Source organism: Alosa pseudoharengus, unplaced genomic scaffold (genome assembly GCF_046254945.1).
Source record: "Alosa pseudoharengus isolate Yale_2024_CS ecotype anadromous, Long Island Sound unplaced genomic scaffold, YU_APseudo_1.1 YU_APseudo_1.1_scf_19, whole genome shotgun sequence".
Classification (NCBI taxonomy): Eukaryota; Metazoa; Chordata; class Actinopteri; order Clupeiformes; family Clupeidae; genus Alosa; species Alosa pseudoharengus.
The window spans coordinates 6,118,332-6,143,578 of record NW_027468657.1 but is presented as its reverse complement, the minus strand read 5'-3'; the positions used below and the strand labels follow the sequence as shown (position 1 = coordinate 6,143,578).

The 25,247-nt window shown below is 43.5% G+C and overlaps 1 protein-coding gene across 2 annotated transcripts in view; it reads left to right on the top strand.

The window, feature by feature from the left end:
• Nucleotides 1-25,247, top strand: part of LOC143132185 (uncharacterized) — a 223,345-nt gene that overhangs the window by 65,870 nt on the left and 132,228 nt on the right. For both annotated transcript variants that reach the window (XM_076291544.1, XM_076291545.1), the window contains exon 21: nt 13,115-13,288. In XM_076291544.1, the coding sequence (XP_076147659.1) occupies nt 13,115-13,288 (174 nt within the window). The remainder of the gene's footprint in view (nt 1-13,114; nt 13,289-25,247) is intronic.

Here is a 25,247-nt window from a genome sequence, read left to right as displayed (position 1 = left end):
AAACTTAGTACATGTACCTCCGACCCCATCGGGAGGACGCTCAAGAAATTTGGTGACATTTGACCTCTAGGGGGCTCCATAATTGAGAAAAATGCATTTTGGCCAGTAGTTGCTGATGCGCATTATTTTGCAATGGAAGTCAATGGCAGCCCATAGAACCGTCTGGTAAAAAGTTATACAATTTTGCACACTAATTGGGGACAGTCGAATAATTAATTTCACCAAGTTTCATGCCGGCACCTCAAACGCTCTAGCGCCACCAACAGGCCAAAGTTGGATTTGTGTTCACGGACGTAACTTTTGACCTGTTGAACCGAATGGCAAAATGAGGTATCATTGGAATCCTTGGGCCAAGCCGAGTTCAACACACCCTATGACGTCAATTTTTGACCTCTATGTTTAAATCACAGCAAGTGTGATCATATCTCAGTCAATCTTTTATTTTTGATGTGAAACTGATGACAGCGAGTTACATCCAGTTCATTCTAATGCGTGCGTGCAAGGGTGGGGCGGGGTGGGACGGGCAGGGGCGATTGCGGCGGTGGTTTGGCTGGGTTAGGGGGTGTCGACACTCAGCCCTTGTTCAGCCACACAAAATCAGTTATATTTTGATGTAATTGATTCGACCGTCATGTTGGATTTAATCAAAAACATCAAAAAGTATTCGCCGGTCGCAAGTTTCATCTGATTTTCACCAACATTGGCACAGACCATTTTTAGACCATAACCTATCAATATATTGCTCTCTGGAACAATTGACAAAAGCATTCGCCCGTAACAGCCAATCGAAATTGGTGGCGAAGCCGCCAAACAGGAAGTGAGCTCATATCTCAGCAACCCTGCCATGTATTATATCCAAACTTACTACATATATTCATGACCCCATTAGGAGGACGCTCAAAAAATGACCTTTGGTGACCTTTGACCTGTAGGGGGTGCTGCAATTAGCAATATTGCATTTTGATGTGTAGTTGCTGATGTGTTATATCAATCTTTTATTTTTTGATGTGAAACTGAAGACAACATGTTCCATCCAGTTAATTCTAATGCGTGCGTGCAAGGGCTGGGCAGGGCAGGACGGGGTGGGACGGGCTAGGGTGATTAGGTGGGGGGGGGGGGCTGGCTGGCGGAGGCGGTGGCAATACTCAGCCCTGTTGATTCCGGGTGTCTGCTGAGTTCTATCTTGTCACCGTGGCTACTCCGGCCTATACTGCTTGGCCCCCTCATTGCTGCTTGCAGCTATATTTATTTAACATCTTTCCTCTGCCATTGGAGTCTATGGCAGCCCATAGAACCGTCTGGTCAAAAGTTGTGAAATTTGGCACACTGATTGGGGACACACCAAAAATGTATTTCACCAAGTTTCATGCCTCCCTGTCGAACCCTCTAGCGCCACCAACAGGCTAAAGTTGGACGTGCGTTCACGCACGTAACTTTTGACCCGTTTGCCCGATTGTCAAAAATGTGGTATCGTTGGAATCCTTGGACCAAGCCGAGTTCAACGCACTCTATGACGTCAATTTCCGCCATGATGGATTTTCCGCCATTTTGGATTTTGTCAAAAACCTTTAAAAAGTTTCACGCCTCACATAGTTTGTCCGATTTTCACGAAACTTAGCACATAACATCTTCAGACCAAGCCGCACAAAAGTTATCGATTTTCATCTTCGGAACTAAAACCGTTTTCCCGTAACAGCCAAACGAAATATGCGGCGAAGCCACCAAACAGGAAGTGAGCTCATATCTCAGCAACCCTTTCATCTGTCATAACCAAACTTAGTACATGGACTTATAACCCCATCAGTAGGGCACTCAAAAAATCTGGTGACCTTTGACCTCTAGGGGGCGCTGTAATTAAGAAATATGCCTATTGGCCTGTAGCTGCTGTTGTGCTTAGAATTAAAACGCACTAGTGGTGTCTGACAATACTGTGGAAGGTCCTTAGGCCGACCCAAGCCAACTTGTGATGTCATCGTAATTGATTTTGTCGCCATATTGGATTTAATCAAAAACATGAATAATTACTCGCAAGTCACAAATTTCAGCTGATCCACACCAAAATTGGCAGAGACCATCTTCAGACCATGCCTCATCAGTGTATTTTTTTTTGGAACAATTGACAGAAGCGTTTGCCTGTAACAGCCAATCGAAATGTGCGGCGAAGCCGCCAAACAGGAAGTGAGCTCATATCTCAGCAACGCTTTCATGTATCAAAACCAAACTTAGTACATGGTCCTCTGGACCCACCAGGAGGACGCTCAAGAAATTTGGTGACCTTTGACCTCTAGGGGGCTCTGTAATTGGCAAAAATGTATTTTGGCCTGTAGTTGCTGCATTATTCTGCAATGGAGGTCAATGGCAGCCCATAGAACCATCTGGTTCATCCTGATGATGCACAAATAATTTGGTGACCTTTGACCTCTATTGGGGCATTGAAATCACAGCAAGCATGATCATATCTCAATCGATCTTTTATTTTTGATGTGAAACTGTTGACAGCGAGTTCCATCCAGTTAATTCTAATGCGTGCGTGCAAGGGTGGGGCGGGGTAGGACGGGGTGGGGCGGGCAGGGGCGATTGCAGTGGTGGGTTGGCTGGGTGAGGGGGCGGCGACACTCAGCCCTGGTTCAGCCACACAAAATCAGTTATGTTTTGATGTGAAACTTGACCTTGTAACTCAGCCAATCTTGGGTTGTTTGACATGGAACTTGTTGTGACTGCTTAATGCTATATGCCTGATGCCACGGCATTGAGTTGCATGGCAAATCTGGACTTCTGGACTGCTGAACTGCCTGCTTGGCCCCCTCATTGCTGCTTGCAGCTATATTTGGGGGCCAAGCAGCGAAGCTGCGAAGGCACCCATTGTGTTTCTATGATTTCTTATTATTATTGGGGGCCAAGCAGCGAAGCTGCGAAGGCACCCATTGTGTTTCTTAGTTTTCTTATTATTATAAATCCTCTGCCATTGAAGTCTATGGCAGCCCATAGAACCGTCTGGTGAAAAGTTGTGAAATTTGGCACACTAATTAGGCAGTACTCCATGATTAATTTCACCAAGTTTCAAGTCCGCACCCCGAGCACTCTAGCGCCACCAACAGGCCAAAGTTTGACATGCTTTCACGCACGTAACTTCTGACCCGTTGGCTCGATTTTGAAAAATGACCTATCCTTGGAATCCTTGGACCAAGCCGAGTTCAACGCACCCTATGACGTCATTTTCCGCCATGATGGATTTTCCGCCATATTGGATTTTAGTGAAAGTGAAACTAATCTTTCACAGGTCACAAATTTTGTCCGATTGTCACCAAACTTGACACACATGATCTTCAGGCCATGCCTCATTAATGCATTGCTTTTTGTCTTCGGAACTAAAACCGTTCGCGCGTAACAGCCAACCGAAAATTGCGGCGAAGCCGCCAAACAGGAAGTGAGCTCATATCTCAGCAACCCATAAATCTATCATAACCAAACTTAGTACATGGACTCAGGACCCAATCAGGGGGACGCTCAAGAAATCTGGTGACCTTTGACCTCTAGGGGGCGCTGTAATTAAGAAACATGCTTTTTGGCCTGTAGCTGCAGTTGTGCTTAGAATTAAAACGCACTAGTGGTGTCTGGTAATACTGTTGGAGGTCCTTAGGCCGACCGAAGCCAACCTGTGATGTCATCGTAATTGATTCGGCCGCCATATTGGGTTCAATCAAAAAAACGTACAAATTTTCGCAGGTCACAAATTTCAGCGGATCCTCACCAAAATTGGCAGAGACCATCTTCAGACCATGCCTTATCAGTGCATTGCTTTCTGGAACAATTGACAGAAGCATTCGGCTGTAACAGCCAATCGAAATTTGTGGCGAAGCCGCCAAACAGGAAGTGAGCTCATATCTCAGCAACCCTTGCATGTGTCAAAGCCAAACTGGGTGCATGGACTCAGGACCCAGTCAGGGGGACACTCAATAAATCTGGTGACCTTTGACCTCTAGGGGGCGTTGTAATTGAGAAACATGCCTTTTGGCCTGTAGCTGCTGATGCGCATTATTTTGCAATGGAGGTCAATGGCAGCCCATAGAACCGTCTGGCAAAAAGTTCTGACATTTGGCACACTGATTTAAGACAGTCCATTGATTCATGTCACCAAGTTTCATGTCGGCACCTCCCGCGCTCTAGCGCCACCAACAGGCCAAAGTTGGACTTGCGTTCACGCACGTAACTTCTGACCTGTTGACCCGATTGTCAAAAATGAGGTATCATTGGAATCCTTTGACCAAGCCGAGTTCAACGTACCCTATGTCGTCATTTTCCGCCATGATGGATTTTCCGCCATTTTGGATTTCATCGAAATCACTTAAAACGTATCAGAGGTCACAAATTTTGTCCGATCGACATCAATCTTTACATATATCATCTACAGACCATGTCTCATTAATGCATTGCTTTTTATCTTCGGAACTAAAACCGTTCGCGCGTAACAGCCAATAGAAATTTGAGGCGAAGCCGCCAAACAGGAAGTGAGCTCATATCTCAGCAACCCTTTGATCTATCATAACCAAACTTAGTCCATGGACTCAGGACCCAATCAGGGGGACGCTCAAGAAATCTGGTGACCTTTGACCTCTAGGGGGCGCTATAATTAAGAAACATGCCTTTTGGCCTGTAGCTGCTGTTGTCCTTAGAATTAAAATGCACTAGTGATTTCAGGTAATACTGTTGGAGGTCTTAGGCCGACCCAAGCCAACCTGTGATGTCATCGTAATTGATTCGGCCGCCATATTGGATTTAATCAAAAACACGTCCAAGTTTTCGCAGGTCACAAATTTCAGCGGATCCTCACCAAAATTGGCAGAGACCATCTTCAGACCATGCCTTATCAGTGCATTGCTTTCTGGAACAATTGACAGAAGCATTCGGCTGTAACAGCCAATTGAAATTGGTGGCGAAGCCGCCAAACAGGAAGTGAGCTCATATCTCAGCAACCCTGCCATGTATCATAACCAAACTTACTACATATATTCATGACCCCATTAGGAGGATTCTCAAACCATTTGGTGACCTTTGACCTGTAGGGGGTGCTGCAATTAGCAATATTGCATTTTGATGTGTAGTTGCTGATGTGTTTTATAAATCTTTTATTTTTTGATTTGAAACTGATGATAACATATTCCATCCAGTTAATTCTAATGCGTGCGTGCAAAGGCAGGGCAGGGCAGGACGGGGTGGGACGGGCTGGGGTGATTAGGTGGGGGGGGGGGCTGGCTGGCGGAGGCAGTGGCAATACTCAGCCCTGTTTCAGCCCTGTTTATCCCGGGTGTCTGCTGAGTTCTATCTTGTCACCGTGGCTACTCCGGCCTATACTGCTTGGCCCCCTCATTGCTGCTTGCAGCTATATTTATTTAACATCTTTCTTCCGCCATGGGAGTCTATGGCAGCCCATAGAACCGTCTGGTAAAAAGTTGTGAAATTTGGCACACCGATTAGGGACAGTCCCATGATTAATTTCACCAAGTTTCATGTCGGCACCTCCAGGGCTCTAGCGCCACCAACAGGCCAAAGTTGGACGTGCGTTCACGCACGTAACTTTTGACCTGTTGATCCGATTTTGAAAAATGAGCTACCGTTGGAATCCTTGGACCAGACCGAGTTCAACGCACCCTATGACGTCATTTTCCGCCATGATGGATTTTCCGCCATATTGGATTTTAGTGAAAGTGAAACTAATTTTTCACAGGTCACAAATTTTGTCCGATCGTCACCAAACTTGACATACATGATCATCAGACCAAGCCTCACAAAAGTTGTGGTGTTTTGTCTTCGGAACTCAAACCGTTTGCCCGTAACTGCCAATCGAAATATGTGGCGAAGCCGCCAAACAGGAAGTGAGCTCATATCTCAGCAACCCATTCACCTATCATAACCAAACTTACTACATGGACTCAGGACCCAATCAGGGGGACGCACAAGAAATCTGGTGACCTTTGACCTCTAGGGGGCGCTATAATTAAGAAACATGCCTTTTGGCCTGTAGCTGCTGTTGTCCTTAGAATTAAAATGCACTAGTGGTGTCAGGTAATTCTGATGGAGGTCCTTAGGCTGACCCAGCACAACTTGTGATGTCATCGTAATTGATTCGGCCGTCATGTTGGATTTAATCAAAAACATCAAAAAGTTTTCGCGGGTCGCAAATTTCATCTGATCTTCACCAAAATTGGCACAGACCATTTTTAGACCATAACCTATCAATATATTGCTCTCTGGAACAATTGACAAAAGCATTCGCCAGTAACAGCCAATCGAAATTGGTGGCGAAGCCGCCAAACAGGAAGTGAGCTCATATCTCAGCAACCCTGCCATGTATTATAACCAAACTTACTACATATATTCATGACCCCATTAGGAGGACGCTCAAAAAATTTGGTGACCTTTGACCTGTAGGGGGTGCTGCAATTAGCAATATTGCATTTTGATGTGTAGTTGCTGATGTGTTATATCAATCTTTTATTTTTTGATGTGAAACTGATGACAACATGTTCCATCCAGTTAATTCTAATGCGTGCGTGCAAGGGCAGGGCTGGACAGGGCAGGACAAGGTGGGACGGGCTGGGGTGATTAGGTGGGGGGGGGCTGGCTGGCGGAGGCGGTGGCAATACTCAGCCCTGTTGATCCCGGGTGTCTGCTGAGTTCTATCTTGTCACCGTGGCTACTCCAGCCTATACTGCTTGGCCCCCTCATTGCTGCTTGCAGCTATATTTATTATTATACCTTCTTCCGCCATGGAAGTCAATGGCAGCCCATAGAACCGTCTGGCAAAAAGTTCTGAAATTTGGCACACTGATTGGAGACAGTCCAATGATTCATGTCACCAAGTTTCAAGTCCGCACCCCGAGCGCTCTAGCGCCACCAACAGGCCAAAGTTGGACATGCGTTCACGCACGTAACTTCTGACCCGTTGACCCAATTGTCAAAAATGAGGTATCGTTGGATTCCTTGGATCATGCCGAGTTCAACGCACCCTATGACGTCATTTTCCGCCATGATGGATTTTCCGCCATATTGGATTTTAGTGAAAGTGAAACTAAAACTTCACGGGTCACAAATTTTGTCCGATCGTCACCAAACTTGACACACATGATCTTCAGACCAAGCCTCACAAAAGTTCTGGTGTTTTGTCTTCGGAACTATAACCGTTCGCGCGTAACAGCCAATCGAAGTTTGCGGCGAAGCCGCCAAACAGGAAGTGAGCTCATATCTCAGCAACCCATTCATCTATCATAACCAAACTTAGTACATGGACTCAGGACCCAATCAGGGGGACGCTCAAGAAATCTGGTGACCTTTGACCTCTAGGGGGCGCTGTAATTAAGAAACATGCCTTTTGGCCTGTAGCTGCAGTTGTGCTTAGAATTAAAACGCACTAGTGGTGTCTGGTAATACTGTTGGAGGTTCTTAGGCCGACCCAAGCCAACTTGTGATGTCATCGTAATTGATTCGGCACGCCATATTGGATTTAATCAAAAACACGTACGAATTTTCGCAGGTCACAAATTTCAGCAGATCCTCACCAAAATTGGCAGAGACCTTTTTCAGACCATGCCTTATCAGTGCATCGCTTTTTGGAATGATTGACAATAGCATTCGGCTGTAACAGCCAATCGAAACTTGCGGCGAAGCCGCCAAACAGGAAGTGATTTCATATCTCAGCAATGCTTTCATGTATCAAAACCAAACTTAGTACATGCACCTCAGACCCCATAGGGAGGACGCTCAATAAATTTGGTGACATTTGACCTCTGGGGGGCTCCGTAATTGACAAAAATGCATTTTGGCCAGTAGTTGCTGATGTGCATTATTTTGCAATGGAAGTCAATGGCAGCCCATAGAACCGTCTGGTTCATCCTGATGATGCACAAATAATTTGGTGACCTTTGACCTCTATGGGGGCATTGAAATCACAGCAAGCATGATCATATCTCAATCGATCTTTTATTTTTGATGTGAAACTGATGACAGCGAGTTCCATCCAGTTAATTCTAATGCGTGCGTGCAAGGGTGGGGCGGGGTGGGACGGGCAGGGGCGATTGCGGCGGTGGGTTGGCTGGGTGAGGGGGCAGTGACACTCAGCCCTGGTTCAGCCACACAAAATCAGTTATGTTTTGATGTGAAACTTGACCTTGTAACTCAGCCAATCTTGGGTTGTTTGGCATGGAACTTGCTGTGACTGCTTAATGCTATATGCCTGATGCCACGGCATTGAGTTGCATGGCAAATCTGGCCTGCTGAACTTCTGCTTGGCCCCCACATTGCTGCTTGCAGCTATATTTCTATATCACTTTTGCACCCTTCATTAATATTAAAGCAACGTTGAAATTCTAACTACAGATCAATGGGATTTCAATGGTATTTCCACTAAAATGAATATTGAAACAATGTTGAAATTACAACCAAACTAAAGATCAACGTGATTTCAGTGGTATTTCAATTGATATTAAACCTCAGTAAACCACTATTAGCCTAATCTGGCTAAATATTGGGAAATTCATATCCTGCTTTATCTACAGCCAGGATAAATTTGGCTAGGCCTAGGTATGTCTTGTTTAGGCTACACAAGCTTGCATAAATAACCATTGACAACTTGTTATCAGTTAAGCAAGTGCATTTATTCACTCTTCATCTAGAAATTCGTGTGTACTGTGTTTTCCTGCCATCCATAGCAGTTGCAGTCAGCCTGATCCTTCAGTGGCAGAGTGAAGCGGCACCTAACAAAAATAGAAGGGGGGGGGAGGGCAGCTGTTAGATAAATATGTTCAACTGAGCAACAAACTAACAGCTAAGCCTACAATCAAGTTATTTTACGCCAGTGGTTCTCAAACTTTTTCTTTCATTCCCCACTTAGATCAAGGAGGCATTTTTAAACCCCACCTGTCCCTCATCGCTCTAAATCAGACGTTTCAGCGATTTCACTCAAATTCTCAAAGGCATAATACTGTCGCTATCGAGGCGCCTGTCCCATACCTGAATGCAGTAATCTTAGATCTGCTAGGTGAGGTAGGTGCTTGTCTTAGCCTTGTAACTGGAGATTTAACTCATTGAGCCACTCATACAAACGTAGTTCAAAACGAAGGCCAAGTTTCAGCCAGTGATTGTTTGCCATTTCCCTCGTCAGCTGGCAATTTGAGTGCTTAGCTAGCTGCTACCGCCTCCACTGCACACAACCGCGAACCTAGAAACATGAACTTACTATGTTGCTAAGCTACAAGTTTGAAGCTAACGCCAGCTTGCTTACTTGATTAGCCGAGTCGTTTTAAACAGACTTCACACACTCCATTCAAATACAAAACACAAATATTTAACTTACATTGGGTGTGGTAGGAAAACGTCCGTTTCGTCGTCGTTTGTTGGACGAACCAGACAACAAGAACGTAAACTTTCTTCAAGAGGATGCTTGACAGCAGCAGTGCCTGTAGAATCGGTAGGAATCAGAGGCAAGGAGAACGCTACTGCGCATGCGCACAAGTTAATTACGGGATGTGTAGTTTTAGGGAGCCCCAGATTGTATGCATTAGAAGCTGAGACCGTTGAATTCACAGGTGAGACCTGTGCCAGTGTTCTAATTAGCCCGGGAAATTCTCTGGGAGCTTAACAAGCGCAGCTGGCTTTAGGCATGGCTTTAGGCCATTATGACATCACAGCCATACAAGTCTATGGGGGAAAAAATAGCTTTTTGTCATTTTTAATCCCCTATTTCTCAAAAAGTATAAACTTTTAAGAAAATCTGAAAAAGTTACTCTGTTGTCCAACTCCAGACCTACAAAACGGTTATTTCAACATGTCTGTACGTTAAGCGGTTAGAGTCGCATTAATTCTTGAAAAGGGTAAAAAGAAACTAGAAAATGCAATTCCAGGGAATTACCATTGCATGTAAATGCAAAAAAGCTGCCGTGTATAACATTAAATTACTTACAGTATGATTATTCAGATTACATAGACGTGTCCAGTATTCTTGAAAACCATTTAGGCCTACTTGATTAGATGTTAGCTTAGAGTATATGACAGTCAGTACAAATAAATTGTTAATTCAATATTGATCAACATTCTTTGTTTTAATAGCCTACAGCAGAATGATACTCAGAATACACTAATAAACACTTAACAACCAATGTAAGCTTGAAGTAAAAAAAAAAAAAAACACAGTTGTGTGTGTGTATATATATATACAGAACTTGATAATGCCAATCATATTATCCTAAGACAGATCTATTTATCAGTGGTAATTCTGAAATGGCAGCAAGAGCTAGAGGTCTCAGTTAATTGTAATAAATAGGTCACTTTTGACGGTGATATAGACTGAAGAACAAGATTCAGCCCTTCAGATGATCAGTTTTAGACAGAACTTAGGTTAGAATCTTAATTTTCACACAGCACAGCTCAGGTCTAAAAACAGAGGTCTAACAGCACAGCTAAGTTTCACAGATGTCACAGCACATGATTCAAATGTATGCATGCTTCATATAGTTGTCGGCATAGTCCTCCTGCAACAATATAATACTCAGAATGTCTCAGTGTAGATCTCAGATCTACGTCTATAGTTCAAAAGTATGTGCAGATATGTTGAGATATGGTCACATGTTTTTTAGGAATTAATGTTAGTGTTAATGTCAGCGATGTATGGTTGGCAGGATGTGCACACAGACAGGCACACACATAATGTATTACACGGTCATCACCACACTGGTCTGGTCCCTAAAAGACAAAAGCAAACAAGTTAGAGTTATACCAAAAACATGGAATGTGTACAATTGTTCAATACAACTTAGATATTTAAGTGAGGTTGTTGCACCATAAATCTGTAATGGTAGTTAAATATACTAGCCTATAGTATTTCACTGCAAACAAAGCAACATTTTGTGTTTTATTCATTTCTGTTTAAGGATAGTTGACAGCCAAACAGTTTAAAGTAAACAGCTTAGAACACTTTGTAGGCAAAGGGTGTGTTGTTGCTGTTGATAATCATAAACTGAGTCTTAAGGATGGACCATTCTGATATTAAGCATCTTGATAACCAACTACACATATCTTACAGCTTGCTAGGTCTGTTATCCACATTTGTTCTACAGATTACGATGTAGGCCTACTTTAGGATGTTGCCTACAACAACTGGGAAGCTTTAATTTATAGGCCAGAATAATGCAGAAATGAGTAGCCTAGGCCAAGTAAACATACTCTGTAGCTATGTTGACAGCACAAACGTTATACCTCAACTTCTGTAGTGTGTTTTAACAATACTTTGGTCATATGGTCCGTTTCCAAACAGTAAGGTTTTCATCAGGTCCCTTTCCACAGGTTATCAAGAGCCAGATAGTATAACGCTACTGGTTAGTGAGCAAATGTAACGTTAACGTCAGTGCTCAGCTGGGAGCGACGTTAGGTTTGAATGTCGTTAGCTAACGTTATCGAAACCTACAGCTAACCGGTCAATTTAAAGTGACGACTTATTAACGTTGATTAGGTGGGTTTCATAACTTTCCTTACATAATAAATATCAACGGATAGTAGACCTATAAGTGCTAACGTTAACTATTCCCCTAACGTTAGAACTACCGAGTTTGGCTACTTGTGACCTATCATTTCATACATAGCCTAGACCTATAGTAGAATGCTACATAACATAATGTTTGACGACATAAATGAGTCAAATACCAAAAATCTGACCACTTACCTTGTCTGTAGTTAGAGAAATGTGCCTCTGGAGGAGAGTTTTACGAGCAAGTAAAGTATCACGGCAGGTCAAAACGTTCAGAAGATTCACGTTCACAGCTCCAGTGATAGAAAGATTGCAGCGGACCAGCTGTTGATTGCCTTCAGGTGCAGCTGTCACGTCATAATGCTAAAAGTTGCCGCCACGGCGGTCAATGTAAAGTCTATGGGATTTTATTGCTCTTTTATCGTAAATATCTCAAAAAGTATAAAGTTCACAAATATGAAAAATACATTCTACGATTGTCCGTTACAAGAGCTTTGTAGGAGTCTTTGAATGAGGTCAGGCGGTTCAGCGGTTTCAGTCGCATTAAACGTTGAATTTGGTCGGAAGAAGAATAATAAGAAGAACAGCGATAATAGTCCATTGCATTTACATGCAATGCAAAAAAGGCTATAATAAGAAGAAGAAGCCAGGAGATTTCAAGATAGTGGATTCCATCCACTATAATAAAAAAGCCTGCCTCAAATACCAGCCTGCCCCAAATAAAGATGCTGTGCTTTGCGCAGCCTAAAAAGGCTAAATAAAAGACCCCAGCAATAATTTGAGGATTTATGCTAAGCAAGCAGCCTGGATTATTTTATGATGGTTGTTAGTAGACAAACAGGCTTCAGATAGCCTACCTATAAGGCTTTTTTTTCTTATCAAAAGTGAGGGGGACGACGGCCGTCTCTTCAGCACTGCGGGGGACATATCCCCCACGTCCCCCGTGCCGCCGGCACGCCTGTACACAACCATACTCTACCTGCACTTGGTATTTAATCCTTCTTTGCACTTCTGGTTGGATGTCAACTGTGTTTCATTGGCTCTGTACCTGTACTCTGCTAAATGACAATAAAGTTGAATCTAATCTAAAACAAACAAACATTAAACTCTACGACTTCCCTGATTTCTGGCTCTCTAGCTCTTCCGTGTGTCTTCCTGGTTCTCCTGTGTTTCCAGTCTATCCCCCCAGTGTGAAATAGACCCGCCTTTAAATAGGCTCACCAATTACCCAATTAAGTCTTGGGCTAAACCATTTAAGAGTGATGACGGTCGGTATTTGTAATGTACAATTTTTTCATTCATGCTTTGAAAATGAATAAATAAACCGTGACCAAGAGTGGTGACGGTCTGTAACAATATACCCACACTTAAAAAAGTACCAAAGACACCAACAAGACAAACACATACACAGCAATAAAATTACACCCTTTAAACAAATAAGTAAAAGGTGCATGTAGGCGAAAGTGTGGTCGCAAAGTCTGTATTGCACACAGTAGTCTTTTAACAGTTTATATAGGACGGTAGACAGGTGAAAAGCCATTTTCAGCCATTTCATAATTTTGCCATCCACCTTGTCTCACCCCAAATATATCCATACAGGCTTGATGACTGCAGTGTAACAGATGAGGACTGTGCTGCTCTGACTTCAGCTCTGGCATCAAACCCCTCCCACCTGATAGACCTGAATCTGAGTGGGAATAAAGTAGGAGACTCAGGAGTGAAGCACATCTCTGCTTTATTACAGAATCCAGACTGTAAACTACAGAAACTGCTGTAAGTAAATTGACAATGACCGTATGATGTAGTAAAGTACAGACCTTCTCTATCGGAGTTGGCGGACAAGTTTCAAGTATATTTATATGTTCTATGAAGCAATAATGATATAGAAACAATATTTTGAACATAGTGGAGCAGTGGATAATGTCACCACCAGGGGTGGACTGGGACCAAAAATCGGGACTGGCATTTTTGGCCCAAGCGGCCCACAAATCGGTTGGGCACACGTAATTAAATACAAAATCTTTGCATTACCCTTAAATATGCATATCATTTCAACCATCATGGAGCACTGAAAGTGATGTAGGCCTCATTGGCTATTACTCTGAATGATCAGAGGTAGCCATGGAGCACATGATCTCCATATTCAAGTAGGCTATAGAAGCAATTATGAAAGAAGATAATTAGAAGGTAAGGTAATTAGGCCCGACAGGGTGGATATTTACTTTACATTTTGTATACACAGAAGGATACAGTGCAGCATATTGTCATATTTAGAACCTTCAAAATCAGATAGGCCTAACTGATGCAACTGAGATGGAGGACAACTTACATTAGGTGAGGAGACATTTGCTGAATGTCGCAAAAAGTGTTATATAATAGAAATTGCTTGGCATCGCTTATTCAATGGCTCTCTACTGAACTACCTGTAGTTTGCGAGGACGAACGAGAAACCACTGGTTTGATAAATTAGCCAATAGGCCTAGTGGACAAATAACTTATAGCCTATAATCTGTAGCTTACTGCAAAAATGAATGTCGGTGGCTATTTATCTAGCGGGTGTTCTCTGTCGAACATTCGTTCGGTATCTCACTATGGGAAGCGCCCTCTGGTGTGATCAACCACGGAAGCACCTTTTGCACCACGTCTGTCTGTAGCCAGACCAATTGCAGGGGCGGAGCCCCTACGTCACCCCTTTATATTCGGCCGCGCAACCCTCTTCGCTCATTCTCGCTTTCTTCCCCTTGAAGACCAATCTTCCTCAGCATCTACTTCCTACTGAACTGTCCATCGATAGGCTGTCAAGGTTCTGTCCCCGCGTAGGATTGCGTTGGATTGCTACTTACTGAGCACTTTCATTAGCACCTACTAAGTCAGCTTCGTTGCTGGACTTGCTAACGCGTTAAGGCGAGTAAAATAAAAATAAAAAAATAAGGCTGCCTCCACCGGTGGAATGGCGGATCAGGTTAAGGATGTTTCATCACGCCCTTGCCTCGCTGCCTGCGGAGCCATGATTTCAGGAAGAGATCCATATGCTATGTGCATTGTGTGCATGGGCATCCAGACAGTTGCGACCACTGCCGCGGCATGTCCACCAAAGTTCGCCTCCGTGTTGCAGCGACCTCAAAGGGCGACCCTCCTCTTTACGCCCACTCCCAATTGGGAGAAAACGCCAGAAAGACCATCCAACAGCCACCAATTCGAGACTGGGGCGAGTTTATGGAGATGGATCCTCCTAGTGCGCAGCCACCGCTGGCATTCGAGGACCACCTGCTGGAGGATGCCGGTGCAGCTGCAACCGACATGGAGGAGGAGGATGAAGACATGATCTCCAACATCCTCCACAATGACCAAGAGGAGGACGAGGAGGGTGCTTTTCTCCGCACTGAAACCTCCCGCCCGGCTAGCTCTCAGGGCAGGAAACCTCAAACTTCGACGGATTTTACCTTCGTTGAAATTTGTAAGCGGGCCACGGCTAAGCTAGGAGTGGAATGGCCAGCTTCCCCAGGGGCCCTTAGGGCGGAGAGGAATCTCTACGACGGCAAAAGGCTTCCCTCACGACTGCCTCCTGCCAAACATCTGCTGCCAGTTTTGCCTGCATGCCTGAAAGAGGTCACACACTACTGGGACAAAACCTTTTCGCACAGTGTACCTGTCAAGGGATATCAGTGGGCTTGGGCTCTCCAGCCCGCACGTGGTCGAGCCCTCTGTAGCACGTCACCTAAACCCAAAGGCGACGCTTACTGCATCTGGGCTCATGCTCCCTGGTAAAATGGAGCGCTTCACCTCCTCCATGTACCAGAAAATGTACAAGTCCTGTGCTTTGGCTGTAAGGGCCCTGAACACCACATCCCTCCTCACTCCTTATAGAGCAAAGGGGCGATCAGAAGAGTGCCAATACAAGAAAGCCAGAAAGGGTTTTTCTCCCGCTACTTTCTTGTAACCAAGAAAGGCGGGGCACTACGGCCGATTCTAGACTTAAGAGTTTTGAACAAACACTTCAGAAAATTCATGTTCAGAATGCTCACGTACAGCACTCTGTTTCTTTCAATACGTCCCGGGGACTGGTTCACTACATGTGATCTTCACGGCGCATATCTGCATATTGGCGTGTTCAGCCAGCACAGAAAATACCTGAGATTTGCTTTTCAGGGAAGGGTTTACAAATACCTCTCAGTCCCCTACGGGTTAAGTTTAGCCCCCCGTACATTTACCAAAGTTATAGAAGCAGCACTGACTCCCCTCAGACAGTCGGATCTCAGAATATCTACTTTCCTGGACGACTATCTCCTGTGTGCTGCAACGCGCGAACAGGCGCAGCGTCACACTGCAACGCTCATAGGCCATCTATCGAGCTTGGGTTTCAACATCAATCACACCAAGAGTCATCTATCTCCTTCTCAGAGAATAGAATATCTGGGCATTCAGATCGATTCTCTCTTTTCGTGCGACCTCTGTCCGAGAAGCGAATCAAAGCGTTTCACCAATGCCTCTCCCTGTTCCGCAGGAACAAAACTGTTTCCTTCAGAACATGCCTCCGTTTACTGGGACTGATGGCCTCATCAACGGCCGTGATCCCGTTTGCTACCCATTTCAAAGGTGGGTAGCGTCCCTGCGATTATGTCCCCGGAGACATCTCAGACGCATAGTGAAAATATCACCAGTGTGCCTCACAGCACTCAACTGGTGGAAAAACCCGCAGACACTCAGAACAGGCTCTCCCCTGGGAGTTGTGTACGAGAGAAAGGTAGTCACGACGGATGCATCCCTCACGAGATGGGGTGCAGTCCACGAGGGCAGATCTGCCAACGGGACCCGGCCAGCATGGCTTCAAGAGAAACACATACACTTCTAGAACTGTTGGCAGTGTTCCTAGTGCTGGAACTTTTTTCCAATACCTGCACGGTTGCCATGTCCTAATCAGGACAGACAATACAACCGTAGTGGCTTATATCAATCGCCAGGGAGGGACTCGCTCCCTTCAACTTCACAAGCTTGCGTGCAGACTGATTCTTTGGAGCAGCACCAGGATCAGCTCGCTACGAGCGATGCATGTTCCAGGAATCATGAACACCGGGGCGGACCTTCTCTCAAGGGGAAATCCCCTTTACGGAGAATAGAGACTCCATCTCCAAGTTGTCAGTCAGATCTGGGAGATATACGGCAAGGTTACCATAGATCTCTTCACCTCGCACGAAAACGCTCAATGGCCACTATTCTTTTCTCTCAAAGACGCAGATGCACCGCTGGGTGTGGATGTGCTGACACAACCGTGACCAAATGCGCTCCTTTACACATTCCCACCACTAGGCCTAATTTCTCCGACACTCGCCAGAGTAAGAGAGCACAGACTATCTCTCCTGTTAGTAGCCTCAAATTGGCCCGGGAAGTTGTGGTTAGCGGATATCAGCCAGATGCTAGCCGGAGAACCCTGGCCTCTCCCTCTCCACAGAGACATACTATCTCAGGCTCAGGGACAAATTCTACATCCCAGGCCAGATCGCCTGGCACTGGCCCGTCAGCGGTTAAACCTGAATGCTGCCGGTCTTCCTCCCGAAGTCATTGCCACTATTCAAAGTGCCAGAGCCCCATCAACGCAAACACTTTACGACTGTAAATGGCGTGTGTTTGAAAATTGGTGTGTGGACAGGGAGGCCATCCCTTTCCAGTGCTCAGTTACTGTTGTGTTTTTTGCAAGGACTTTTAGACAAAGGAAAAGCCTTCACTACTATTAAGGCGAGACACGGCAGGTGAAAACATCGTTCAATTTCGAGATTTGGAGCTAGTCTGTTACCTTAGCATGTATTCTATCACACTACTACAACAAAAAAGTCCGATTTACACATTTAGGTGTTTATTTCATTATATTGTGTCTACTCGCGCCTGTATATTTATCCTAAATTCAGCAAAAGTTAGCATTCTAACCTTGCATGCACTCCCGCGACTGTGACCCAAAACATATCGTGTGTAGTACTGTTGGAAAGCTCTGTTTTTCCTGTTTCACGCTATGCGATCCATATATGGACACTTCCTTTGTATCAGCAACCAATCGCGAAAGTTCAAAGACGAGTCTAGGCTGAGAACGGATTCTCATTGGCTGTCTTTCAAGGCTGTTTTCTCAAAACGAGTTTCCTCTCCCACTCTGAGCAAGGAAACTCCACTTCAGAAGCACTTACATACACCAAACTTTCTAGACTTATGCCTAACTATATTTCGAAGATATTTACAGAGGGGTTTGTTGATATATTATTCCTAGCCTGACTTACATGACATTTTATGCCTAAAAACATGGCAAAAATCGATTTTTTAGGGCTATTGACATTATATTCTGATTTACAGGATAACTAAAGTAGATATTCATAAATCCCTCTGTACATTTTTCAACATCTATTATCTGAACACAATGAAAACATAATTTTGAACCTGGCTGTATCCAATGCTCAGGTTTCTTGTTTTAAAATGTATGCAAATTAGCGCATATTTAATTAGACAATGCCTAATTTGCATATGCAAACATTAAATTACAGAAAACTTGTAATACATTTTTTTCTCATATTAATGTAAGTAATTAACTGGGTAAGTTTCATAGTGATATCTGCTTGTTAAAAATTTTACCCTATTCACCTGTAGTGTTTCGCCTTAAAGTCGCTATATCTGCTTGTCATGTTGGGTTCGGCAAACTCTCGGTGGGTTGCCATCCACTGGTTAAGCAGTTCATGAAAGTTGTACGGCGTTTACGTCCGCCACCGAAGCCTACAATGCCATCTTGGGACCTGCCCATGGTCCCGAAAGCTCTCTCAGAAGCCCCTTTCGAGCCTTTGGATAGCATCGATATGAAATACCTCACACTGAAGACAACTTTGCTTTTGGCTTTGGTCTCAGCAAAGAGAGTGAGCGAACTGCATGCACTTTCGATTCACCCGATGTGTATGAAGTTTAACGAGGATCTGACAGCAGTAACGTTGAGACTGACGTTGTGTCATGGGCACCTCCCCACACATGGAAACCCATCTCAACGCAACGTGTCTCTCACTGGCTAGTTAACGCAATTAAGTTGGCGTATGAAGCCGGGGCGTTCAGCCTCCCGAGCAACTTAGAGCACATTCTACTCGGGGCATGGGCACTTCTTGGGAATTTTTCCGAGGAATTTCTGTTCAGGATATATGTGCAGCGGGCTGCTGGACAAACCCAGACACATTTATTTGTTATTATAGGCTGGATGTAACGGCACCGACTCTGGTGCATACAGTGCTTAGTGTGGGGACCGCAGACGAGTGAAATGAACCCTCAGAGCTCATCATATCAAACTCTTTTTGCTTCGGAAGGCATGCAATACGGGAGTTGTATATATCTTCCCATAGTAAGATACCGAACGAAAGTTCGACAGAGAACGGGAGGTTACTTAAGGCGAGACACTACAGGTGAATAGGGTAAAATTTTTAACAAGCAGATATCACTATGAAACTTACCCAGTTGATTACTTACATTAATATGAGAAAAAAATGTATTACAAGTTTTCTGTAATTTTATGTTTACATATGCAAATTAGGCATTATCTATTTAAATATGCGCTAATTTGCATACATTTTAAAACAAGAAACCTGAGCATTGGATACAGCCAGGTTCAAAATTATGTTTTCATTGTGTTCAGATAATAGATGTTGAAAAATTTACAGAGGGATTTATGAATATCTACTTTAGTTATCCTGTAAATCAGAATATAATGTCAATAGCCCTAAAAAATCGATTTTTGCCATGTTTTTAGGCATAAAATGTCATGTAAGTCAGGCTAGGAATAATATATCAACAAACCCCTCTGTAAATATCTTCGAAATATAGTTAGGCATAAGTCTAGAAAGTTTGGTGTATGTAAGTGCTTCTGAAGTGGAGTTTCCTTGCTCAGAGTGGGAGAGGAAACTCGTTTTGAGAAAACAGCCTTGAAAGACAGCCAATGAGATTCCGTTCTCAGCCTAGACTCGTCTTTGAACTTTCGCGATTGGTTGCTGATACAAAGGAAGTGTCCATATATGGATCACATAGCGTGAAACAGGAAAAACAGAGCTTTCCAACAGTACTACACACGATATGTTTTGGGTCACAGTCGCGGGAGTGCATGCAAGGTTAGAATGCTAACTTTTGCTGAATTTAGGATAAATATACAGGCGCGAGTAGACACAATATAATGAAATAAACACCTAAATGTGTAAATCGGACTTTTTTGTTGTAGTAGTGTGATAGAATACATGCTAAGGTAACAGACTAGCTCAAAATCTCGAAATTGACCAGTGCATGAAAAAACGATGTTTTCACCTGCCGTGTCTCGCCTTAATGTAACTGTGGTTCTCTGAGAATATGAGTGAGGTATCTCACCAATACGCCCGTTTTGCATAACTGCACGGGAGAAAGCATGCCAGAGAATGAGCGAAGAGGGTTGTGCAGCCGAATATAAAGGGGCAGCGTAGGGGCTCCGCCCCTGGGCTGCAATTGGTCTGTCTATAGACAGACGTGGTGAAATAGGTTCTTCCGTGGTTGGTCACGCCAGAGGGCGCTTCCCATAGTGAGATACCTCACTCATATTCTCAGAGAACTACAGTTACGTTAAGTAACCTCCCGTTTTAACAGCTGCAAGAAATAAAAGCTTCTAGGGCTGTCACTTTTGTGAAAAAATCCTGTTCGATTCTTGAGACATAATTGTTCATTGAATCGATTGTAAAATCGATTTTCATGTCTAAAGACGTTTCAACTAACAGGCATTAGGACAAACGTAAAGGGGGCGCTTGAAGACGCACGGCGTGAAGTTTCGCGCACAATGACAAACAGGAGTGCAACATTCTCGAAAAACAATAAGCAGAGTGGACTGCCATAACTTCAGTGAAAAACATTACTGCAGGCTTCAACGTGGCTGCGTTTACAATTAGAAATGTCAAACAAATTTCGCCTATGTAGAACTCACGACTGCACAGTTTGCATACCGCTTTGTCCTTCTCCATAGTTTGATATACCCAAAAGTTATTAGGGCCTATCACTCGTATCTCTCATGTCGCACAGGTTGATCGTGTTGTCCTCAATTTTTTGGCAAAACACCAGCAGCACTAACCTGGCCCTAGCCAGATGAATGTCGTTCCGCTTAGCTTCGCCTAGCTTCACTCACATCCATCTGGAACCTCTTCCATTGAGAGTGATTTCTCCAACCATGGTTTAGCGAATCAGGACGCAGGGCGGGAGTTTCATAGATGTGACATAGCGTAGAAGCGACTGTGAGACTGTTATCAGCGTCACGGGTTGGCTTCGATGAGAGTGGTTGAAGTAGCACGTCAATAGATGACGGACAAGTGGCTTATTCAATCATATGCAAGCATTTTTTGATTAGGTCCAGCCTTCTGAAGCAACATTTCAATGGATCGGTTCCAGATGGATGAGTGGAGCTAGGCAGAGCGAAATTCATCTGGCTAGGGTCAGGTTACAGCAGCACAGCAGCCGATTGAAAAAGCTGTTTCCGGTGCGTAAAATTGGTGGGAATTTTCTTTTTAGCTTTCGCAATGCTTACTGCACTTCGGAATTCTTTGTTATTTTTCTGCTTGTTCCTGAGTTTTGTTACATCTATCTTTTTCATTTGTTTAATTCGTTTAAAATGAATAGTGTACATATTTGGTTAAAATCGATTCCCTATTTTAGTTTTCGAAACTTGTGTTGGTTGGTCCAATCGATTGTGCAATCGATTTTCGAACGTAAAGTGACAGCCCTAGAAGCTTCATGGTCATGGCCCATGGTTCGTAAATTATTTTCATAAAGCTCCAAGTTGCCCTATCATAACTTCACTTTCCAAACTCTTCACTGCACTGTAGCCAATTAACTGACAGTGTGACAGTAGGCTATTTCTTTTCTGTACAATAATTAATTTTTTCAACTTTTGCAATATTACGCACTTGGCTACAGAACGCAAATCTGCAGGAGAGAGAATGCACATACGCAGCGATTACAAATGTAGGCTATTTGGTTACCAACAAAGAATGGAACCAATTCACTAACTCAAGACTTCAATGCCATCATATACAATGTTTTTTTACACAACAAAATCAGAAAGGATGGAAGCAGCAAAGGTAGAGGAGTCATTTCAGATAAGAACAAGGTAAATTTATATGCTTGTCAAAACGTACCCTAAGCATTAGAGGAGCTGATTATCATACCCGAAAGAACACTTGTTGTTTACACGCGTCATCCACAACGGTAAACTAAAACTAAACTAAACTAAAGGTAAATGTTACAAAAGTGGCAAAATTGGCTGAAGAGTTGCCTTCATCAAGGGTTTGCATTTTGTTTGTATATGTTGCTGAATGGATTATAAATGGCCACAGCAACAAGAAGGACTGGTCGGTGCCTGCATTAAAGCGTAATTCTCGCCAAAATGCAACCTAGGGTCTTTTTAAGCTGTTTTTCAAAACCTTTCTTTTAGTAAACTCTGTGTACACAAACAATGTTTTCAATGCTCGAGTTCATGTGTAGAGACACTGGTGATACCTCGATCAAAGTTTCATGTTGTGTCGAGTCTTCTTAGTGTTTTAAAAATAGTGATTTTGATGAAAAAAGTAGTGCCCCTACGTCTCCCATTCAAAAGGGCATTTGCTTTTAAATGAAAGCAAAATGCGTAATTATGCTTTTAAATGAAAGTTTGACTTGGGTACATTCACAAAAAGACTCTAGGTATCATTTTGGCGAGAGTTACACTTAAGGGATTGCGGTTTGATCATTAACGGCCACAGCAATGAAGACGACCAAATAATTTGGTGGTAGTTGTTGGCAGAGAACCCATCATGGGGGTGGGTCTAGGACACCAGATACCACTAGTGAGCCTTCTGGAGGTACTGTGGGCTTAATTCAATGAAACACCTATGAAGGAAGGTGCCTGCTTGATAACCCCAGTGAAATGCTCTTGAAGGCTGGTGATGTTTTTGCTAGTGATTTGTGATTTGTTAGTGACTTTAGTTTTGACAGTGAATAGTTTATTGGGCGCTGTTTGAAATCTCCAACCTATAGCACTAGGAATTTAACATCTCTCCTGTGTATATTTGATATTCTACAACTTGAGTGTCTACTATTTTTGATAATACATAAAAACAATAGAACATTAAGACCAAAATGTGTGGACATTGTATGGACTGAATGGCACTCTCCGATGATATTCACCAACTAGTCAACTTTAACTTAATGACCAGCCTGAACTGTAAATGTGTATGTATAAGGTTCTTGATATTGTAACAATACCCCATTAATGATAACAATATACACTATCTGTATACACATATGGGTAAAGAAAGCACACTACAGTGTAAGGGATCTTCCTCAATTGGTGACATGACAATAGGTACAACTATTTTTGTGTGCTCTCCCAATAAAATATTATGAATGTATATTTCAAATATTGTTGATCAAAGAGCCATGGAAACACTATCAGGTGCTTTAACAGTGCCACTTTGACTATGCTTGTAGTTTCTGGTTCAGCAGTGCTTCAAAAGACCTAAAGAACAAACTACAAAATAAGCTAGTCTGGCCTTAACAATATGTACATATAGCGAGTGAACCTGAAAATAAAAAAAAATAAACCAGCAAAAAAATCCCACCAGTGTGCGGTGATGCTTCACTTTACTTTTAATGTACATATAGCTTTATCACCTACAGTTGGCAGTGCTTCGACTTGGCCAGCTTCCCTTGCGGTCCGCGCGCGGGATCACGCAACTTTAATTTGTATTTTTCCAGTGACGCTACAACGACGCTGCAACAACCGGCAGAGGTCTCAAGTGAGCAGGGTGTCTTGTAAAAAGAAATGGAGCTGGAAAACCCTACACAGACTTCACTACAGACTTTAGCAGACTGGTTTAGAAATAATTTAATAGCCAGAAATATGCCTGCCCTGCCCTAATAAAGAAATATTTGGTTAACGGCGAGTGAATCCCGTTTGCAGCCGTAGAAGAAACGCAGGACAAATTAAACATTCTGGTTTTTTCTGAGTGCAACGATGATAGACAGACATAATGTGTACAAAATATAGAGCATATTAACCGCCGTTGCTCAGCCAAATGCCTTCCTGTTACGTCCTGTTAAAACTATTTTTGATGGTCACAAGTTTACTTCAATTTCAATTTATTCAATTTATTGTGCTTATAGAGCGCCAAAACAACACATGTATCATGGCGCTTTACAGAATGTAGGCAATCAGAGAAAGAAGGAAAGAAAAGAAAAGCAAGAGAGAGGCCCATGGGTAACAGGGGCGAGGAAAAACTCCCTAGAATTGGAGATATATATAGGAAGAAACCTCGAGCAGATCCACGACTCAAGGGCCTGACCCATCTGCCTAGGGTCAGTACATGACAGTAAGGTGCTGTATACATGACAAATGCATATGATAGTCGGGTGTAGAGAATAAGACATGGTGTTAAAAGCACTTGAGCTGAAAGTTACAAGAGGTGGGATGATTACGTATCCGTTATGGTAATTCATTATTCCTGATTTAGTGACAGAAAGTTCAATAGTCCAGCGTTGGAATTGTCCAGGGGAAGGGAGTTGTCGAGGGGCATGTGGTGGGTTGGCAGACGGGCCAGTAATCTGGGCAGAGTTGTCATAGGCTGGTGGTGGGTCGCTAGGCTGTACGGGCCAGGAGTCCAGATAGGGGGCAGTAATAGGGCAGTCGAGGATGGGACTTCAGGTGAGATGGGTGAGAGGAGGGCCAACACACGGATGGTTGATGACTGGTGATGATATACCTCACAAGTGAGGTACAGTAAGGGGGAAGAAAGAGAGATGTAGAGTGGGTTAGTATTACTGAAAATCAAAATGGTTAATGTCAATAAGTAATCAGTAGTACTATATATTGTTACAGTATACCATGGTGGGAATAGGCAAGAGAGGGAGAGTTGAGAGAGAGAGAGAGAGAAGGGGGGAGAGGAGAGGGGGGGGTTGTACGGCGTGACACATGAAAAGTCCATGACAGCACTATGCTATAGCAGCATAACTAAGGCATGGTGAGGGGTAGTCGACACCAGCGCAGGTATGGTCAGTGACCACCATCGCACGCGTGACTGGGGTGCCAGTCACACGAGGGTGGTCCATTCCAAAAAACCCTGAGGTGGGTGAACTTCCACGCACCATACCTAACTATGGGAGGCAGTAAAGAGGTATGTTTTAAGTCTAGACTTAAAAATAGGGAGGGTGTCTGCTAGTCGAATTGAGGTAGAAAGATTATTCCAAAGGAGGGGTGCGCGATAGCTGAAAGCTCTGCCTCCTACTGTAGTTTTTGAGATTCTTGGAATTACAAGAAGGCCAGTATTCTGTGATCGTAGCGGTCTGGGTGGGTTGTATGGGACTAGGAGATCTTTAATATTTTCTGGTGCCTGGCCATTAATGGCTTTGTATGTTAGAAGTAATATTTTGAAGTCAATGCGACTTCTAACAGGCAGCCAGTGTAGAGATGCCAGGATAGGGGAAATATGTTCATATTTTTTAGTTCTAGTGAGTGTGCGAGCAACTGCATTTTGTATAAGCTGTAAGCTCTTTAGACAGGTGTTATTGCAGCCAGTGTATAGAGCATTGCAATAATCAATCCTTGAGGTGACAAAAGCATGGATTAATTTCTCAGCGTCTGGTAGGGATAAAGACTTCCTTATCTTTGAAATGTTCCTTAAATGATAAAATGAAGTTTTGGTAATCTGTTTTATGTGATTACTTAGTGATAGGTCTTGGT